Source organism: Pteropus vampyrus, unplaced genomic scaffold (assembly GCF_000151845.1).
Source record: "Pteropus vampyrus isolate Shadow unplaced genomic scaffold, Pvam_2.0 Scaffold479, whole genome shotgun sequence".
NCBI lineage: Eukaryota > Metazoa > Chordata > Mammalia > Chiroptera > Pteropodidae > Pteropus > Pteropus vampyrus.
In genome coordinates this window covers 763709-783119 of record NW_011889260.1, presented here as the reverse complement: position 1 = coordinate 783119, position 19411 = coordinate 763709, and the positions used below count along the sequence as shown (strand labels likewise).

General features: G+C 39.4%; 1 protein-coding gene across 1 annotated transcript in view; it reads left to right on the top strand.

Moving 5' to 3' along the window:
- PGM5 (phosphoglucomutase 5) overlaps positions 1-19411 on the top strand; it is a 92541-nt gene that overhangs the window by 46194 nt on the left and 26936 nt on the right. The window contains exons 4-6 of the mRNA XM_011382500.2: positions 1665-1800; positions 5496-5679; positions 19008-19142. Of these exons, the coding sequence (XP_011380802.2) occupies positions 1665-1800; positions 5496-5679; positions 19008-19142 (455 nt within the window). The remainder of the gene's footprint in view (positions 1-1664; positions 1801-5495; positions 5680-19007; positions 19143-19411) is intronic.

Sequence of the window (19411 nt, the reverse complement as noted above, 5' to 3'; positions counted from 1 at the left end):
ATTTAGTCGCTTCATTGTAACAGTAACCCCAAGGGGTAGGGGACATTATTGTCCCTATGTTGCAGGTGAGGACAGCAAGTCACACAAAGGTAAGTAGCTGAGCCAGAATTTGAACATGAACAATTTGACTCAAGAGTCAAATTGATACAATAAGCCCACAAGATTGGTGATGGTGTCCCCATTTTGTAGATGATGAGTTGGAGCTCATAAAGAGTAATATCTTTGCAATAAGTTCTCAAACCTGGGAAGTATCAGAGTTTGGTTTAAAATACTAATTCCAAAACCTTCCTCATGTTTTTCTCATTATACCATGTTTCTTATTCTATAACATGTTTCTTTGTATTCAGGGCTTTATTCATGTCAGAGAGCTTACAAATGACCAGTAGACAGATGCTTAAATGGGCCTATAACACATTCTTCAGGGTTCATTTTATACAGGAAGTGACCTGTTTAGACTGTACTCTTTATTATTGTGAATGCCACAATATGAACTGCATCTCTCTATATAAATAGCTGTAGAATTAAACTTTCCAGTTTATTCCTGCCTCAAGAACTTTGTGGTTGCAGCCCCTCCAGTTGGAATGTTTTGTCCCTAGATCTTGGCATGGCTGACTCCTTCTTCTCAGGTGTAAACTCATGTCATCACTTTGGTGGGGCTGACCCTGACTACCTGTATTAGTTTCCTAAGGTTTCCATAACAAAATATCACAACCTGGGTGGCTTAAAATAACAGAAATGCATTCTTTCTTAGTTCTGGAGACAGAAATTCAAAATCGAGGTGTTGGTGGGACCTCAATTTCTCTGAAGGCTCTAGGGGAAAATCCTTCCCTGCCTCTTTCAATTTCCGGTGGCTCCATGCTTTATTTGGCTTGTGGCAGCATAATTTCAGTCTCTGCCTCTGTCTTCACATAACCGTAGTCCTTTGTATTTCTCCTCTCTTTGTCTCCTCTTCTTCTAAAAACACTTGACATTGGATTTAGGGCCCACCTGGATAATCCAGGATGATCTCATCTCAAGATCTTTAACTTAATTATATTTTCAAGCCTGTTTCCCCCAATAAGGTCACCTTCACAGGTTCTGGGTGGACATATCTTTTGGGAGGGGCACCATTCAGCCTTTTTCTAAATAAACTACATTACTCTAGGTAAAGCCATCTTAGTTGCTGTCACACTCTGTGACATCATCACCCAGTTAATTATTTTTATAGCTCTTGTCCTTATTTGATGCATCTTGTTCTTTAATTTGTTTACTTTTCTGTTGTTGTCTGTCTCCACCTACTTGAATTCAAGCTTTATGAGTAAAGTGCTATCTTGTTCACTGCTGCATCTCTAGTACCTAGATCGGTGCTTGGTATATTGTAAGGATCACCAAATATCTACTGAATGAATGATACCATTGGACAAATGTGATGACAACTTGGCTCTTTGATCCTTTCAAAAGTTTACAGGATTTTATTTTATTTTTTGATATTGTTTTATGTTATCTGAATTTCTGTTACTTATTTTTGGAAATATAAGTTTATTATGGGACATATATTTAACACAATGAATAATACATCCAGCCATTTCAATATAATACTCAATTGCTAACTGGCCTTCATAGTTCATTTAGCTTTCACTTTTCCCCCAGGAACAAATTCAGCAGACTATTTTTTTCTCTTTTAGGCTCTGATCACCTCCGGGAGAAAGATGGCCTTTGGGCTGTCTTAGTCTGGCTCTCCATTATCGCTGCTCGTAAGCAGAGTGTGGAGGAAATTGTCCGAGATCACTGGGCCAAATTTGGCCGCCACTACTATTGCAGGTGAGAAGGATAAAGGTCTCTGTATGGACCCTGGGGCATTACTTTTAGAGAAGGTTCCTAAAACAGGTGGGTTAGAACATCAAGAAGGAAGCATTTTTCAAGAAGATCTGAGGAACACAGAGGCTGGAGCCAGGTAACTCCTGATAGGTGGTAGGGAGGTAGTATCAAGGACTACTAAAATGGAGGGTATAAATTTCTCCGACCCAAGTGACATCTCTCTGTAATCTTTCCATCAGTGCCTATAAGGCAGGAAGCCATCTCAAGAGGGTATCTGGACTGCCGAGCCTTAAAAGGTTCTTTGGTGCACATAAGCGTTGCGCAGTCAAACCAGGAGCTTTCTTTATTGGTTCTCCATCCATAATTATCAAGGAAGGGAGCAGGGGGGTGGAGCAGAGACATCAGCTGCAACAGGTCAGGGTGGTTTTTTAATCCTCTCCCTTATCTTTTGCCTCCCAGCTAATGGTCCAAACAATGTCCAAGATGCCCAAGCTGGCACCTTCTGAAGGGGCCATGTGATTCAGGAGCCCTACATTTTGCTAAAATTTTGTGTCCATGAAAGGAGGTACAGAAAAGGGAACTATTACCCTGGGAAGGAAGAAGGGGAAAGGTCAGTGGCTCAGAGCTTAGGGTTGGGAGTCTCTATCACTTTTCTGTTGTTGAAGTAAATGAAGGAGCAGAGTCTTTTGGCTGTATGGTTGCCTGGTAGATGTGTGTACCTAGAAATGCTAGGTATATGTCCCTAGTACCAAGCCATGGTTTGGGGGGTACAGTGGCAGGAAAGGATGTTGGGAAAGAGTGTGGGAATGGGGCAAGGGAATCCCTGGGCAGTTCTAGAGGCTCTCTGTGTATTAAAAACAGAGATTGTGGCTCATTTACTTTGCTTATGAATAGCTAACTACTTTGGATATTTGGTTGTGTTTCAAAAGCTTGAGGACAGAAAGAAGGCTTTAGAGTTCCCTTATAAGGTGATTGCTTCTTCTCTTAAGAGGTCATTTACTTAGATAAACATCACAGAATAAGGAAGCCTGTGATTGTACTCGTTAAAATAAAAAAAGACTGCCATGCTCTGGGAAATGTAGACAACACCATAACATTTTTGGTTTAGTCAAGAAGGCTGAGGATATGAGAGCCTACGAACTACCTCAAATTATTTATTATATCATAAAATAAGGACTCTCAAGGCACGTGGGAACTCTTTACTCACTAGTATTTCTAACAAGTGTCAAAAAAAAATCCTGCTTCTTGTGGGCTTTTTTGGCATATTGAAGGGCTTTTGGTACAGCAAATCCGTCTATTGCATAAAGCAAATCCTTCTAGTGCATAAAAAGTCCAGCCTGATAAAATATATTACGATTGTCAACCTCTGGCTCAGTGAGATGGCTTTGAGTTGGGAAGTGTTTCTCATAATCGTGTAATGATTATCCAGCTTTCTGCCAGTGTTTTGAAGATGTGGTGTTATGATATGTATATTTATAATATAGTTCATTTTTTGTAGCCAGGAGTTTACATGATAATTACTTTTTTCATAACAAATACCATATTAGAGAATATAATGCAATGGAGATTTAAATTCTGTTGAATATTTAATTATGTTTCAGATTTCTGTCCAAAAATATCATAGAGATAAGGAAAAATAGAGAGGGGAAAGATAGAATGAAAGATAAACATTTCCTTCAGCCTCCAGCAAATGAAGGTTGAAAGGTGCTTATGAAATAAAATGATTTCCAGCCTGTTTTTGAGTGGAGAGGAGATAATAAAACAATTTTGGTTTAATTAATACTGAGCCCAAAGATGAATCTGAGAACCCAGATAATAATTTTCCTTGTATGAGTAGACTCCAGAAGAAATTCTCCATTTAAACGTTTCTTCTCTCGAAAATGTGTTGTTAGTAGTGGTAGTCAGAAGGGGTCATAGTGAGGGAACTAGGACCTGTTTATGAATGAAGTGCTAGGAGTGCTGGGACCTGTTTATGAATGAAGATGAGCATTTCGGCAGGTTGGTCCGATGACCTCAGCTATAGATTGAATGTGATCTATCACATTAATGGATTTTCTCAACTTCTGAATCTCTTTCAATGCCTCTTGACCTTCTACTAGACTCTCTTATCCCATCATTCTGCCCCCTTCTGCTTGGTTGAGTATTTACCTTCCCAAAAAGACTATCTTTAAAGAGAATCTAGGTTCAGAACACATACACTGATGAGAAAGAGTGTTGTGAGTTCTCTATAGTTCTGTTTCTGAGGCTGGGGAGGACGTAGCTTGAGTAGGAAGAAAAGAATAAAAGGAAGGGATATAGGTTTAGGGGACCCATTGCTAGACACGGTATCATTTCATGTTCTCCATTTTAGGTAATATGCTGATGTTTACTGGAAATCTCGAAAGATCTCGGGTGGAAAAAAAGCAGAAACAACTATTTAGATATTCCTTTTTTCTGAGAACTCACATTCTTTCCCTGTGTTACAGGGAGCCCAAATGTGAGACCCCAGCCACTAGAGCACAGCTGCCGCTCTGAGGGTATGCTTCTTAAACAGACTCCCTTGAGTGTGCCATTAAGTCTGGGTCAAAACTATTTGAGATTGGGGAAAATCCTGCAGTTTCTTTATGGTAGTGACTAAGAACAAAAGTAACAGTTTTAAGCACTGATGTCTGGCGCTGTGCCAGCTATTTGGTATGCATTATAGTATTTAAACCCTACAATAACAAAAGAGATAGCTGTTAACTTTAGACTTTTTTTCCCCTGCTTATCACCTCTTAGCCTCATTGTTAACATTTGATGATCTTGGCTAGGAGGACTTTCTTTTAAATGGAACAAGGGTGATATTTCTTTCCAGTTTCCAATAGCGTTTTATGGTACGTTGTACTCCTTTCCTCTTTCTCTCTTTGCCTCCCTTGATTCCTCCCTTTCCTTCCTTCTTTCCCTTCCTGCCATCTTTCATTCCACTACCCACAAAACATTTGCTACTTGCCAGAAGCAGCAGAGAACGAAACAGGTAAGGACTCTGCCTTTATGGAGCTTATAGTTCTTGTGGGCAAAGACAGACAAGACATAAGTAAACAAATATACAAACAAGATAAATACAGATTGAGGTAACTACCAAAGGAAAATATAAAGGATGACGAGAGAGGGGTGAGATAGAGGGAAGCCATCTTAGATGGATGGTCAGAGGAGGTCATTTTCTGGGGTGACACCGAGTTTGAAAACTAAAGGAATACACCAGCTATTTGAGTAGCAGGGGAAGAATACATCAGGTAAAGGAACAGACAGCAAGAGCAAAATCCCAGAGGCAGTAAAAGGTGGAGTATCTCTGAGGACTGGGGAGGTCAATGTGGCTAGAGCACAGTGAACAAGGGTGAAAGAAGGACCAAGTCAAGTCTATGGGTGAGCATGGTCAGATCCCACAGTGCCTTATAGACTGTAGTTAAGATTTTGAGTCTTGTTCTCAGTGGGATGGGTGCTATTGGAGGAATTTAAAGGAAAAGAGTGACATGACTTAATTTTTACAAGATCACTCTGGTTGCTGTGTGGGGCATGGTTTGTAAGAGCCAGGTGCAAGTGGGAGACCAGTTGGGGGAACTTTTCTCTGCAGTTCTTCCATGAAAACAAAACCAATGATTAGATGACCTTGAGAGGTCCACCTAATTGCTGGTTCTCTAATTATGTTTGTGTTCATGCTGTGTCTTGCCTTCCCTCACTAGGTTTGACTATGAGGGGCTAGAGCCTAAGACAACCTATTACATCATGAGGGACCTGGAGGCCCTGGTCACAGACAAGTCCTTCATCGGCCAGCAGTTTGCTGTGGGAAGCCATGTCTACAGTGTAGCGAAGACAGACAGCTTTGAATACGTGGACCCCGTGGATGGCACCGTGACCAAGAAACAGGTACTTGTAAAGAAATCACCAAAACAGATTATCAGGCTGAGCGGGTGCCAAAGTGTCCTAGAGCTAGAGAGTCTTTAGGTATGATGTAACCTGAGCCTTGTACTTTATAGATGACTACCCTGTAGCCAGGAGAGAGGAAAGCCCTTGGTGAAGGTTACCCACCTAGTGAGTGGTAGAGGGTAGCTTAGAACACGGGGCCTTGACTTTCTGTCCAGTATTATTTCCACTTGGTAACTAGGGAGCTAATATCTCAAACAGATATAAACCAAATTTCCTTCTGAAATGTTTGCAGCCTGCAGGCTCTCTATGTGGTTGCCATTACTGGTGACAGATTCAGATAAGTTTCCAAGAGCAAAAGATTCCTTTCCTTGGGACCCTCTCCCCGAAGGTACAGGGATGTTTCAGCTTTTATTACCTTAAGTCATTGAGGAATGATAGGAGCTTAGCCAGATGGCTTTGTTACTCCCGATAGGTTAAAAAACAGTTGGAAAATTTGCTCCACAAAACCCCAAAGGAAGATTTATGATTGAAAATTATTTATAGTTGAGAATTATTATCATCATAGATTAAGTGGCAAAATCAACCACAGCTTCTATTATGGTCTCATCTTTGTGAATTGTTTAAGAGGAGTTGAAAGCTATTACAATTATTTTTCTTCTTGGTTTTGTTGTTTATTGGCTATGACAAATGTCAACCACTCTCAGAGAATATTTTAACATTTACAATCTAAATAAGACACTCCGAGTAATGTTAAGAGACCCAGCATTGAATCGTTCCCCTGCCACTTACTAGTGTGTGACTTTGGGAAAGTTGCTTGATTTCTTTGAGCCACAGTTTCTTCCTCATCTGTAAAATATCTGTCTGAGTTGTTTAAGAAATGGAATGAAATAAAATATACAAAAGCTCTTAGCTATCCTTTACATAGGGAGTACACACTAAATTTTTGTAGTTATGTTTTGTTTCATTTCAGAATGCTTTCTTGTAGACTAAATTGAGTTCTCTCCAATATACAGCAGTGACTCCCTGGAGATGTGAAGTCAAAAGCTCAGTGCATGGGATCTTTGAGCCTCTATGACCCCGATAAGTCTTTCCCAGTTTTGTACCATATTCCTGCTTCCACTGTATGCAGGGAACTCAGAACAAACTTTTCCCAAAGCCAGGGCTCATTTTGTTGTTGTTACTGTAAAATTCAAGAGTAGTAAAATGTGTGCTTTCTAAAGTATCTTTGGGAGGTTTCTGTTCTCCTGGGAGGAAGGCTTGAAACCCATTCCTTGAAGGAATTGTCCAGTCAGTGCGAGGTTCTGGACTTTATCTACTCGTGTAGAGCTTCTTTGTTGAGCTCATTTGTTTTGCTGTTAAATCCACTAATACTCTGCCATTTTCTTCTTCAGCGCACTCAGCACTTGGATACTTTTTTCTTGGCTTTTCTTTAATCGTTCACGTCAGGCTAATTCCTCAGCTAGATCTCAAGTTTGGACAATTATTTACTTCATGTTGCCTCTCCTCCAACTCATAGTGGTTTCCACTTTTACTCTGGAATTTATTGATATCTTTTTCTTTTCACACTCTTCCATCTGAGCTCAAATGTGGCCATAAATAGATAAGTGCTGCCAGGACTTGCTCGCAGGAGTTTCTCTAATACAGAAGGAAGGTTGTTGTTTGTGTCCCCATATTCCAGGACTTGAGTGACATCTTTGTTAACTTTTAGCCCTGAATCCCACTAGAGCTTCCCGGCAGGTCTGAGCTTGGCTCGATGGGGATTAGGGGAGACCATTAACGCTCAGGGGCATCCCCTTTGTCAGCAAGTCACGGGTAGTTCTTTCACCACGGTGGCCCTGTTGGTGTAGAGGGGGACTTCCTGCGTAGTGGTGCTGTTGCTAAACTTTCATCACTGAGGCTGACACCTCAGTACTCTTGGGATGTCAGTAGTCATCACCGTTTAATTCCACAGACAGTTGCGTCTAGGGCACACTTCATACAACATTGTTGTAAAATAAACTAACTACTCCTAAAACATTTTTGAATGTAAAATGAACTAGTATTATTTTAAAATAGTCATAAAGTACTTCAGTACATTCAGTCAATAGATATTTCTTCAGAGCCTACCAAATGCATGATATTAGTTTTTTTCATGGTGCAGTTTTTAATGTAAATATATAACAGCTTTATCAAGATGTAATTCACATACCATAGAATTCATCCATTTAAAATATACAATTCAGTGGTTTGTAGTATATTTATAGAGTTGTTCAGTCATCACCACAATCAATTTTAGAACATTTTCATCACCCCAAAAGGAAACCTGTACTCTTTAGCCGTCTCTCCCTTCCAGCTCCTGGCAACCATTGAACTACTTTTCATATCTATGGATTTTCCTGTTCTGGACATTTCACATAGGTGGAATCATACAATATGTGATCCTTTGTGACTGGCTGCTTTCACCAACCATAATGTTTTCAGGATATATATATATATATATATTTCATATTGTACTTATATCAGTACTTCATTCCTTTTTATTGCCAAATAATATTTCACTGTGTAAATATACTACATTTTGTTTATCCACTCATCAGTTGATAGACATTTGGGTCGTTTCACTTTGGGGCTATTATGAATAACGCTATGTGAATATTCGTGTAAAGCTTTTGTGCAGACATAGTTTTTCAATTCTGTTTTTCAATTCTATTTGGTATACATATGAGTGGAGTTACTGGGTCAAGTGGTAACTCTATGCTTAACCTTTAAAGAAACTGCCATACGGTCTTCAAAGCAATTACACCATTTTACATTCCTACCAGCAGTATACAAGATTTCAATTTCTGCATGCTTTCATGTAACAACTGTTGTTGTTACATGTCCTTTTGATTATAGAATACTATTTTAAAACAACCTACTATATTATGGATTATTTTAAAATTAAGATAGGAAGAGATTTAACCTTTATGAGGAGAAACAGAAGTATGCCTCACCTAGCAAAATCCAAAGGAAACAATGCAACATCTTCACTTCTTATGGGAGACAGATGCCTGTGGCCTCCAGTGTTTTATTGTTTTGGAGTCAGACAGATAGGTTTGAAGGCTAATATCGTCACTGCCTATATCTGTGACTTTGGGCATGTTTCTTAACTTCTCTTTACCTCAGTTTGGGGATGGGAGCAGGTGACACTAGCAATAATTACCATATAGGGTTATGGAGAAGGTTTGAGGAGAAAGTCCCCAGTCAGGCACAGTGGCTGGTACCCACATGATGCTCAAGAAATATTAGTTCCTTCCCCCTTACCAGAATCATCAACTTGCCTGAATATCAGTTTGCAGAAAGGGCGTGAGTCATGTTTCAGTGTACAAGCTTGAAGTCAAAAAGTCTTGGGTTTGAATCTTCACTCTGCCACCTCTTTGCTGGGTAATCTTAGGCAAGTTATTTAATCTCCGTGTGCCTGTCTCTCCTTGTCTGTGAAAACAGGAACAGTAATTTTGTTTACCTCATAACCCTTGGGAGAATTGTGAGATAATACATATAAAGTCCTGGCACATCATAAACACTAATAAATGGTTAACTAAAATAAGTTACATTAAAAGAGCATCCTTGGGAAAGAAAATTTGGCACTTAACGAAACATATATGATAAGAAAATTAGGGGAAAAACCATACGACTTTGCAGGAGGTCACGTGAAGATATGGGAAGGCCTTTTCAGTTTCTGAATTATCGGTGAATTGATTCAAAGTCACATTTCTCTGTCTTTCCTCAGTCCCCCTCCCACCTTTGCCCACCCCTCTACTTTTCTTCAAAGAGGAAAAGGTTTTTTAAAGTAGCTCAGTCTCCTTTCTGTCCTTGATTCGAGATTAGAGTCAGGAAACAGACCGTGGAAAAAATCCGTTTAACATATATCCTTAGAAATAAAGAAGAAATGCTTCTCCATCCAAAATGAAATCAAAACCCCCTTTGGTGATAAGATCCCCGCCCCCCCCAACCATTCTACTGCTGTGCAAGTGTCCAACAAAATCTATCCTGCCTGTGAGACCCAGTGGGAGTCACTCAAGGAGCAAGAAGGAAACCCCTGAAGTACCCAAACCCTGACATTAATTCCCAGGGACCTCAGTGGCCTGACTGCACCCTGTCAGGTCTCATGGAATTTGCCATGGCTGCCTTCAAATGACTGAATTTTTGTGACCCTGGGAACCAAGAGAAAAGTTAATGTGTGCCTTCCATTAAACAGGACCCAAGAGAGATTCTGATTTAGAAATACCAATTTAATGAGGCATGGTTCAACAATTGAAGTTCATCCTTCTGTTCTTCCCATGAGGATATGTCACTGTTTATTTTCAGGTAAAATCTAGTCACATGAATGAATAATGATGGTTTCTTCAAATATGAGTAAGAAAAATAAACCAATAGCTACTACGCGAGTAGGGGAGCAATTTGACCAACTTGCTGACTAATTTAAGAAGGTCCCAATTTTTGCCTTGTAAAGAGATGGGAAAGATGAGAGTGTTAGGTGACCACTCTTTCCTCCAGGGTGAATTCTCTGTGCAAACATCAAGAGTTTCCTTGGTGCTAGACACTCTCTCTCTTCTCCCCACCATTAATATCCTGATGAACATTATCAACACCCAAGTTATCTCTTACCATTATCCCTTTTATGTCCTCCTTGTAGCCTAAAACTCCTGGAATCACCACTCAGAACTCCATGATTATGAGACTCTTTCAGTTCTGACAGAAGGAATACTCTGATCCTAGAGTTGTGAAATACAATACAGAGATGGAACTAGCACCGGTTAATGGTATATTGCCACTATGGTGGGCATCAATCCAGAACTATGACCTCTATTTTGAAAATTAGCTTTGAGATGAGAAAACTTGACATTTCAGGAGCAAAACTGAAGCAACTAAGTCTCTCTTTATGACTCATCCAACTCTTGAATTTTTATTTAACAAGATCAAAAATCATGAAATTCTACCAGTGCTAAAGTCATTTGCAAGTAACATTTCAGCTGATATTTAAAAACCTGATGTAAATAAATGCATACCAGTTAGCTGATGTGGAAAACCAAATCCAATTTGATTATGTCAGGCTAACTCTGAGATTCTTAATACCTCTTCAAGTTATGCAGGCTGTGCAGAAAGATTTTGATGTTGTCCTCAACCTGGAAAAAAAAAAAACATTTGAAACTAGTTCAGAGAAAAAGCACACTTTGAAGACTGATTCTGAAGTCAGTTTGCTTTTAGAGTTGTTAGTTTAATATGTAGGAAGGTGTCTACACTTTTTAATTTCAGTATTTAGAAATAATAAAGTGAATTAGCAATCTTGAAATCACATTTTAGTCTGGCATGTGGTGCTTCGATATATACCATGGTGTTGCCGTCCCCTGGTCAACAGATATAGAGAAGTTTACCAAGGCCTCATCTCTGGAAGCGTCAGATGAAGGCAACTGAATGGTATCAGCTAGACAATCTGAGGTGCCTGGAAGGGTGCTTTATTCAGAGCTGACTGGTCAAGCTTCAACTTCAACCTTCGGTTTTTATTACATTCTAATCAAAGAACCAACTGAAAGACTGTCATTAATAATATATATGATTGTCCTATAATATGCCACTTGCTGAAGTGTGGTTTGACCATCTAGAAGTAGAATTTAAGAAATCATTTCAGTCATACTGATTATTCCACCTATAGAATCTAGTTAAATCTGAAAGTATCTACAAATAGTCCTTCTATGTTGAGTAACAGATTTAGGGAGTGAGGTGTTTTCATTACATGTATATTGTGATTAAATTTGGATTAAAAAATCCTTACCTGTTGCCAGTTTTGATGTTGAAAAAAATCTCCATAATAAATATTTTCCTAACTTAGTACAACAGAGAATTAAGTAGTTGAAATTTGATTCATTCATGTATTCATCTACTCAGAATTTACCAACACTTCTATATACCAGTCAGTTTACTGGGCATCAAGGATACCGCATCACACAGAACAGTCTGTCAGGGAAGACAAACTGACATTAAACTTGTAATTGCTGTAGAGGCTATTGAATGTTATTAGAGTGAAAGAACTAATTTAGGAGTGCATATCAGGGGGGAATGTACTTAGACTAGGGCTTTGGAAAGCCCTCTATGGGAAGGCGACATTTAAACTGTACTCTGAAAAACGAGTAGGAGCTGGCTCCGGTGAAACCATCTTATCAGACTACATGCTTTTCTTCAATCAAATGTAGTTATACCATTATTCAGCTTTCCAGATAAAGAGCTGGGATTTCTTATAGGCAATAACATTCTCAATGAGATATTATAATACCTATGATTATGATTCTCAATTTCAGTGCTCATTCTATAACGCTGCAGTTCTGGTAAATAAAGATAATTGGGCCTCTTGGTAGGACACCTTGAAAACCACAGATTAAAAATTCTTTTTCCTAATAGCTATGATATTGTCTGTTTGTCTTCCAAGGAGCAAACACATATTCAGTGCTTGACAATGACCTATTGGCTGATTTGAAAATAGAGAGAGGGGACACTGTTTCTAATTAGTTGGGAAGTTCTTATTTCCCTGCTTCTGATTCATTGGAGTTTTGTTATAATGAATTACCTTCTCCTGACATAAGATGATTGCTTTAGAACTGTCTTCTGAAATACTAATGCCTATGTGTACTCAAGTGGGCATCCATTGGTAAGAAACAGAAATATAAAAGTAAAAAGCTGCAAAGGATTGCAGGAGCTAAGGGAGGAAGCTACTCCTGTTGTCTGGGTGAAGTGAGTCTGAATCCAGAATATTCCAGAACTGCTCCCTCTCTGAGACCATGCCCCTCTTCCTTCTGCCTCCTTGGAATTCTGTACGAATTTATGGCTCTGCCTCCACACTTCCCTCCCCGAGTCAGTGGGATGATTGGGGGAGGGTTGCTGTGGGGAAGAGGAGAGCCCCCTGCCCAGTCCCGTGTCCATTTCCCTCGGGCCGGTGTTGAGTAAACAGGAGATCAGCAGTCATTTTTGGCTGAAGATATGGGGAAATGGAACGTGTGTGACCTAGTTCTGTCTTTCCAAATTTGCTAGTTGGAATCTGAATGAGAAATAACTATTAAGTCTTCACTCTCCAAGCAGCCTTCTCATCACCTAATATGGTTTTTGCTGGATGGGTGTTTTAGAAGCACACTTAAGAAGCAATTTGACCTTGATTACCCCTGGATAATTACTTGGAATCGTTGGCCTCCAAGAGTGCTGGTTGGTTGTAAGATGAAAATTGCTTCTAAGAGTAGGGCAGCTGGGTATGGCTGTGTAGTCGGTGAACTGCACAGAGATGCTGGTCTAATGGTGGAGAGGAAGCTGAAGTCCAGGCCAGCCAAGAGGAAGGATGCTTTTCTGTAATTCGTCCACCTGTTTGTAATTTATATAACGGCACGGTATGGACTAGCTGCTGCCCTTATCAACCGCTTTTGAACTCATGCTTGCAGCTATCTATGACTTAAACAAAGAAAAATGGGTAATTCTAGGTAATTTTTTTCATAGAGAGATAATGGCTGTCCAATCCAAATCTTCTGCTACATAAACTACATGTTTTCGTCTACAAAATATGGTGCAGATGTTACACAGCAATATTTTCACCTTGAAGCTTTCCAGATAAATCACTGGGATTTCCTGTGGGAGATAACATCTGAATTAGGTTCACAGAGTCTTTCTCTTCCAAGCCTGTCCTGTCTCCAGGTTTACATGCCTGGTGTGGCCAACTGCCTATATATGTGACATTGTACCAGATTTCAGGGCCATATGCTATTTTTCTCTGGAATTCATCCTAAGTCGGTATTTGACTAGGTCAGATGCTGCCAAATAACTGTTGGTAATGTACAGTTCCTCGTTCCCTGCCTGGCTGCAACATGTCCTGCATACTCCAAACTAACATCTGGCAGTTCTATATGCATTTAGCAACTTGTGGATTTCCCTGCATTGATTTACACAAGGGCTTTAGAAAAGAATCAACATTTATTTATCAAACATTTATCAGGTATCTACTCTACATAAGGCTCTGTCTCACATGAGAAGCAATATGTGACTATCAAGCAGTTTCATATGGTTCAACCTGAAATGATAAGCCTGGAGTCAGAGGACCTCGATTGAAGTCGTCTCCTCCATCTACTAGATATGTGACCTCGAACAAGTTTTTAACTTGCCCTTTCTTTTCAGTAAAAGGAAGAGGTGGACTGGTTGACTCTAAGGTGCTTCCTTCCGGACTTTAAGAGTCTAAATTGACCAATGTGGAGGAAGCATTTTATTGCTAAGAAGCCAGTTCAGTGGAAGATGGTGAGAAGATAAATGGTAACAGACCCGTGAATTTAGCAGTGATTTCAGAAGGCATGGCAAAGTTCTTAAAATAAAATTAATCTTATTCTGGCCTAATTTAAAATAAGTATGTGGCATGGCATCACAAACCATCACCATTTAGGCTTTATTTAGCAATCTTTTGCAAATCTGGAAGGTTGAACGACTTAGAGAATAACACTATTTTCATGAAAAGTTTTAACATAATAATATTTATATGGCGACATAATTTTCAAAGCACTTTTTGCATACATTTTCTGATTTGATGCTCACAACAACCCAGTAAGCCAGACTATATTATTTTTCCTCTACTTTTTGGGAAACTAAGGCTTAGAGAGCTTAAGTGACTTACTCAAGACCACCACCTAATAAGTGGCCAAGCCAGAATTCAAGCCTGGGTTTTCCAGTTGTTATTCCTGTATCATTTCCAAACTGACTCTCCAGGTAAAGCGAAACAAAGAGGGGGCAAATCTGGAGATGGGGAATAAATGCTGTAGAGATAACTGGAAGCAGGTTAGAGGATTTTTGTGTGGCGATACCTGCAGGGGACACATAGTCCTTTAACAATCCTTCTTCACTGGGACAAAGCTAAGGTGGGCAAAATCTTCGTCATATAACTACGGGCACTCAAAGGGACGAAAAATGCCAAGCTGCGACTGAAGCGCCCTTTGTATACACCCACCCAATAATTAACATTATCTTCTAATGGATAAGGGCATCTTTTACACTTCTTTGAGCTTGTAGCTATTGTGTCATCCTGGACATTCCAGCTCCTATAGCTGCTGTGGCAACTGAGGTATTATGGATTCAGTCACTGTGGCTTCAGGAATTCCTTAGGAGATTATGCTTAGGGTCAGATGGCTCAAGACGAGATACTTCTCATGGTTCTTCTGCTGACAAGCCACTAGGAGGCTTTCAGAACTGAGCGGCGAGATGATATTTTATTATCCCCCTGTGTTATGGCCCTCCTAAGATCCCAGGCCAATGGTAGTATATTTATGAAAGCTTCAATCTTAAAGTGATCTTCCTTGAGACTGACTTGTAGTATGGTCTAGTCACTTGATCTATGAGGCAGGGGACCCAGAGAAAAAAGGTCACTAAAATGGAGTCCACATTTGGTTACACATTAGAATCACTGGAGAGCTTTTACATTCCTAATGCCCAAGTCACACCCCATACAAATAAATCACAATGTCTGTGGTAAGAGCCAAGTATCAATATTTTTTAAAAACCCCAGATGATTCCAATGTACAGCAAAGTTTGCAGTTAATCGGCTTATGCTATGATTTGTCTAAGATCGTACAACTGGGGACAGGAACCCCTCATGTTTCCACTCAATTGTTTTTAGCCAAAACCAACCCTGGCCCTAAAAATGTGGGATGAGTAAATACAGTAGAGTAGATTCCATAATGATGACATCCCAGGTAATTTCTATTTATTATTTATCTCTCACAACTGCCTTTCATGGTGAATATATTAGCCCAAGTTCACAGTGTTTTCATCTGGCCTGTGAGTCCTTCTAAAATGTGGAAGGAGGCCTTCCAGTGGTGCTCACTCCACTTGTTGAACACGCAATGGCATTCATTCAAGAAATGTTTAAGGAAGGCCCCCTGTGTGCCAGGTGTTGTCCTAGGCTGTGTGGATAAATGGTAAATAAGGAGCATAACGCTTTGCCCTCCCGAAGCTTATCAGCTAATGAAGGACCGAAAGACATAATTCAGCAATTCCAACACTTTAGGGTTAAGGCTGTGATGGGAATTTATTTTATTCATTTGTGCTGGGCTTTCTTTTTTTCAAGAGGATTTGTGGCAGCAAAAACACACATAACGAAGTTGTTAGAATATAAATAAGAAACAGAAATCAAGACTAGGGAACATATAAATAAATATAGAGAGTCAAGAACAGAAGAAGAAAAACTTATAGTTATGTAAGTCATAAGGATCCACTTGGGCTGAACCTCAGTTTTGGCATTAAGTGTCCTGGCAGCCATATTGAAAAGGGAACTATGGTTAATTATAAAGTTCTTATTGTAAGAAAGACAAAAATACCAGTTTCTCAGGGAAGGAAAGGTTTTCCTAACATTTGGCTCTTCAGGAAATGTCTCATGTGGAGTTTCATACTGTCTGCAACAATATTTGTGACTGCAAAATTGGGTTTTATAACACAGTGCCTTGCAGACCCTGCAGTAAAAGTGAGGATATGAAATTAAAATGCAATTTAATAAATCCATTTCTGTCATGAGTAGGTGGTGAGAAGTAAGTTGATTGGTATCAAATATATGTCCAGATGACTCTATGGCTAGAAGCTGGAATATCTAGGGGAATGGATAAATTGGACAACCTTACAATAGTCTTCATAATTTCTCTTTACTGGGATTTTGATACAGTAGATGGTTATCGTTTCTATTTTGGAGGGTAGAGTTGAAGGATAAGTATTCCATGTTGTGAATAATGTAATGGTTAATGCCAGGGGTCAACAAATACTTTCTTAAAGGGCCAGATAGTAAATATTTTAGCCCTTGTTGATCAGATGGTCTCTGTCATAAATATTCAACTTTGCAGTTGTAGCACAAAAGAAGCCATAGAAAATACATAAGTGAATGGGCATGATCATGTTCCAATAAAACCTGATTTATAGAAATAGTTGCTAGGCCAGATTTTGCCGACAAACTGTATTGCCAATCCAAGGTTTAAGTTTTGTTTTTTTGTTTTTGATTTTTGTTTTTTAAAGCAAAGTATATGATTGCTATACTTCTGTTGGTATTATAGAACATTTGGAAACTTGGCAAGTCTTGGTCAGTGGTGACTTTGGCCTCATAATTTAATTGATAGTAGGTAATGATACCTGCTGGAGAGAAGATGGCTCATGTTCAGTTTGCAAATTCATTACTTTCATTGGAGAAACAGGAAGACCCCAAAACAATCCAATACAACTATTCACACATCAAAGTGACACTCAACAGACATGGAACTAGAGTTTTTGCAGCATGGAAATAGGCTGAGTCTAAAAATTTTTTGTTTCACATGGAGAAGGAGAATTATGATGTTCCTCACCTGGAAGTCTCACAAAGCCACACGGATTTTCTATGAAGATATCCTGGTTGGTCCCTTAGGAAAGAGAGAAGGTGTTGGATAATTTCCAGTGGGCTCATGTGTGCTGTTTACTCCTTTCTCATCTTTTCAAAAGCAAAATCTATTCCAGGCTACCAGTTGTAGATTCTAACCAATCTTCCGTGAGTATAGCAAAAGATATGGCTACCCTTAGGAAAAAAACAATATGATTTCACTATAAAAAAGCCTTCATTAAGAGCGGATAATACATGTTGATGATTTGTTATGACCTGGATTTTTAAATACTTCCCACTGGCCGTAAACTAATCTGGGGGACTAATTGTGTAATAGGAACTCCCATAAAGGGTTAAGTCTGAGAGGTCATCAGAAGAGGTGGCTTCACGTGATTTGGAATCTGCAACAATGGGTGGTTTAGGACTTCAGCTTTAGATATTGCTTTAACCAATTTATGGATAATCCATGGTCCTGAGCAATGAATTACAAACTCATGTGCACCATAGGTAGTGACAATGGGAAAATAGGCTAAAACAGAAATATCAGCTTCAAAAGAGTTTTTAAAAACGTGGTTATAAATACAATTGTGGAACTTTTGGGGCTTTGTTGTCAGTTTGAACATAATTTGGTATATCATTCTTTCTCAATAGTAGGGAATTGTTTCTTTTGCTCCATTTAGAATTTAACTATTCACTTCTCTGGCAGCATATAGTGGTTAAGAAAATGGTTTCTCTTCATTGTAATTGACTACTCCAGACCTATGGAGAACAAGTACTGTGTCTTTATCTTTATATACCCACGGTTTTGTACATACTTGATCCTTAAGGATCACTCTAAAATATTTGCCCAAGAAATGAATTCTAGATAACATCATCCTATTGCAAAACTAGCAACATAGAATGGTAGGTTGCCATAAGGGAAATAGCTCCTTTTTGTTGAACAAATTGTGGTAGACCTTGAACTACTCCAACAGAGACTAAGGCTTTTTGTTTTGGAATTGGAACAAAATATGCCTACAGAACTTATAAAGCAGAAAAACGGTCAGATGGATTCATAGTGGCATACCCCCACCCCCAGCAGATATCACCAGATGAGGATGGGGTATGGGGTTGGTAGTCAGATTTATGTAACAGGTATCATATATATTTAATAATGGTTTATTCTTAACAAGCAGGACTTGAGACCAGAGAAGTTCCAAGAAGTCATTATTTAACAATCTATTAACAGATATTTTTTAAAAATATCTTTACCACTAATAAGAAATGCATGGAGAATGGGGACATTCTGAGCCAAAAATAAATTAACACTGGGCAGCACTGAGGTGCAGCCATAGCTCTGCCCTCACCTCACCCTGTTGTCCAGTTCTTCTGAATAAGAAGGAGAGAGAGAGCCAAAAGGATGAAGATGTACACAAGAGCCTTTAGAACCCAGCTGAGGCGCCAGCCCTGAGCACTTCATTGTAGGATTCCATTGCTACCAGAAACACAGAGAAGATGAACCTAAAGCAAACCCTAACATTACATGGGGATAACCTTAACACAGGTAATTTGTCTTACTATAATAGATAAATTTCCTGCCTCCATTGCATCCAGGTCTACAAGGGATGAACTTTGGCCCCAGGGACATTAAATATTTTTCATTATTACCTCTACCTCTTTCTGATTCCCACATCACCAGACCAAAAAAACTTGAGCATCTGTTCATAGTTTTGTTCCTAACCCTCCCCCAGCATTAACCACAAGGCAACAGAAATAGAATAAGGAGACAAATGGATAACCTTAAGAAGCCCCTAGGTTCGCCTCACTGTCCTGCTTGGATGAGTGTCCAGAGCCAATTATAAATTGTCATGACCCTGAGTATCTTTAGATCATAGAAATAAGCTGATCTCCAAAATAGGTATTAATTATTTTTACCTGTGTATCCATTTGTTTGCTGACCCATTCTGAATGTTCTTGATCCCAGGGTCTGAGGATCATTTTTTCAGATGCTTCAAGACTCATCTTCCGGCTCAGCTCCTCCAGTGGCGTGCGGGCCACCATCAGGCTGTATGCAGAGAGCTATGAGAGGGATCCCACCGGTCATGACCAGGAGCCACAGGTAACCAAAGCAGAGTCATGCTCCCAACACTGCGTGTCTCATTGCTCCTGGTAAATTCAGAGAGCTGCTGTGTGCCATTAGTGGGTGTGATTTTACTTTCTGGAGAATAAATTCCATATTGATACTTCCAGCTGAAGAACAAACTTAGAGCGACTCCATGTAAGTTTAATTCATTAGTTTTGGTGTTTGAAATAGAAAAATTACTCTCTAGCATCTATGATGGGTTTAGACTAGTATTTCTCCAAATGACTTGCCTTCTCTTGACTGCT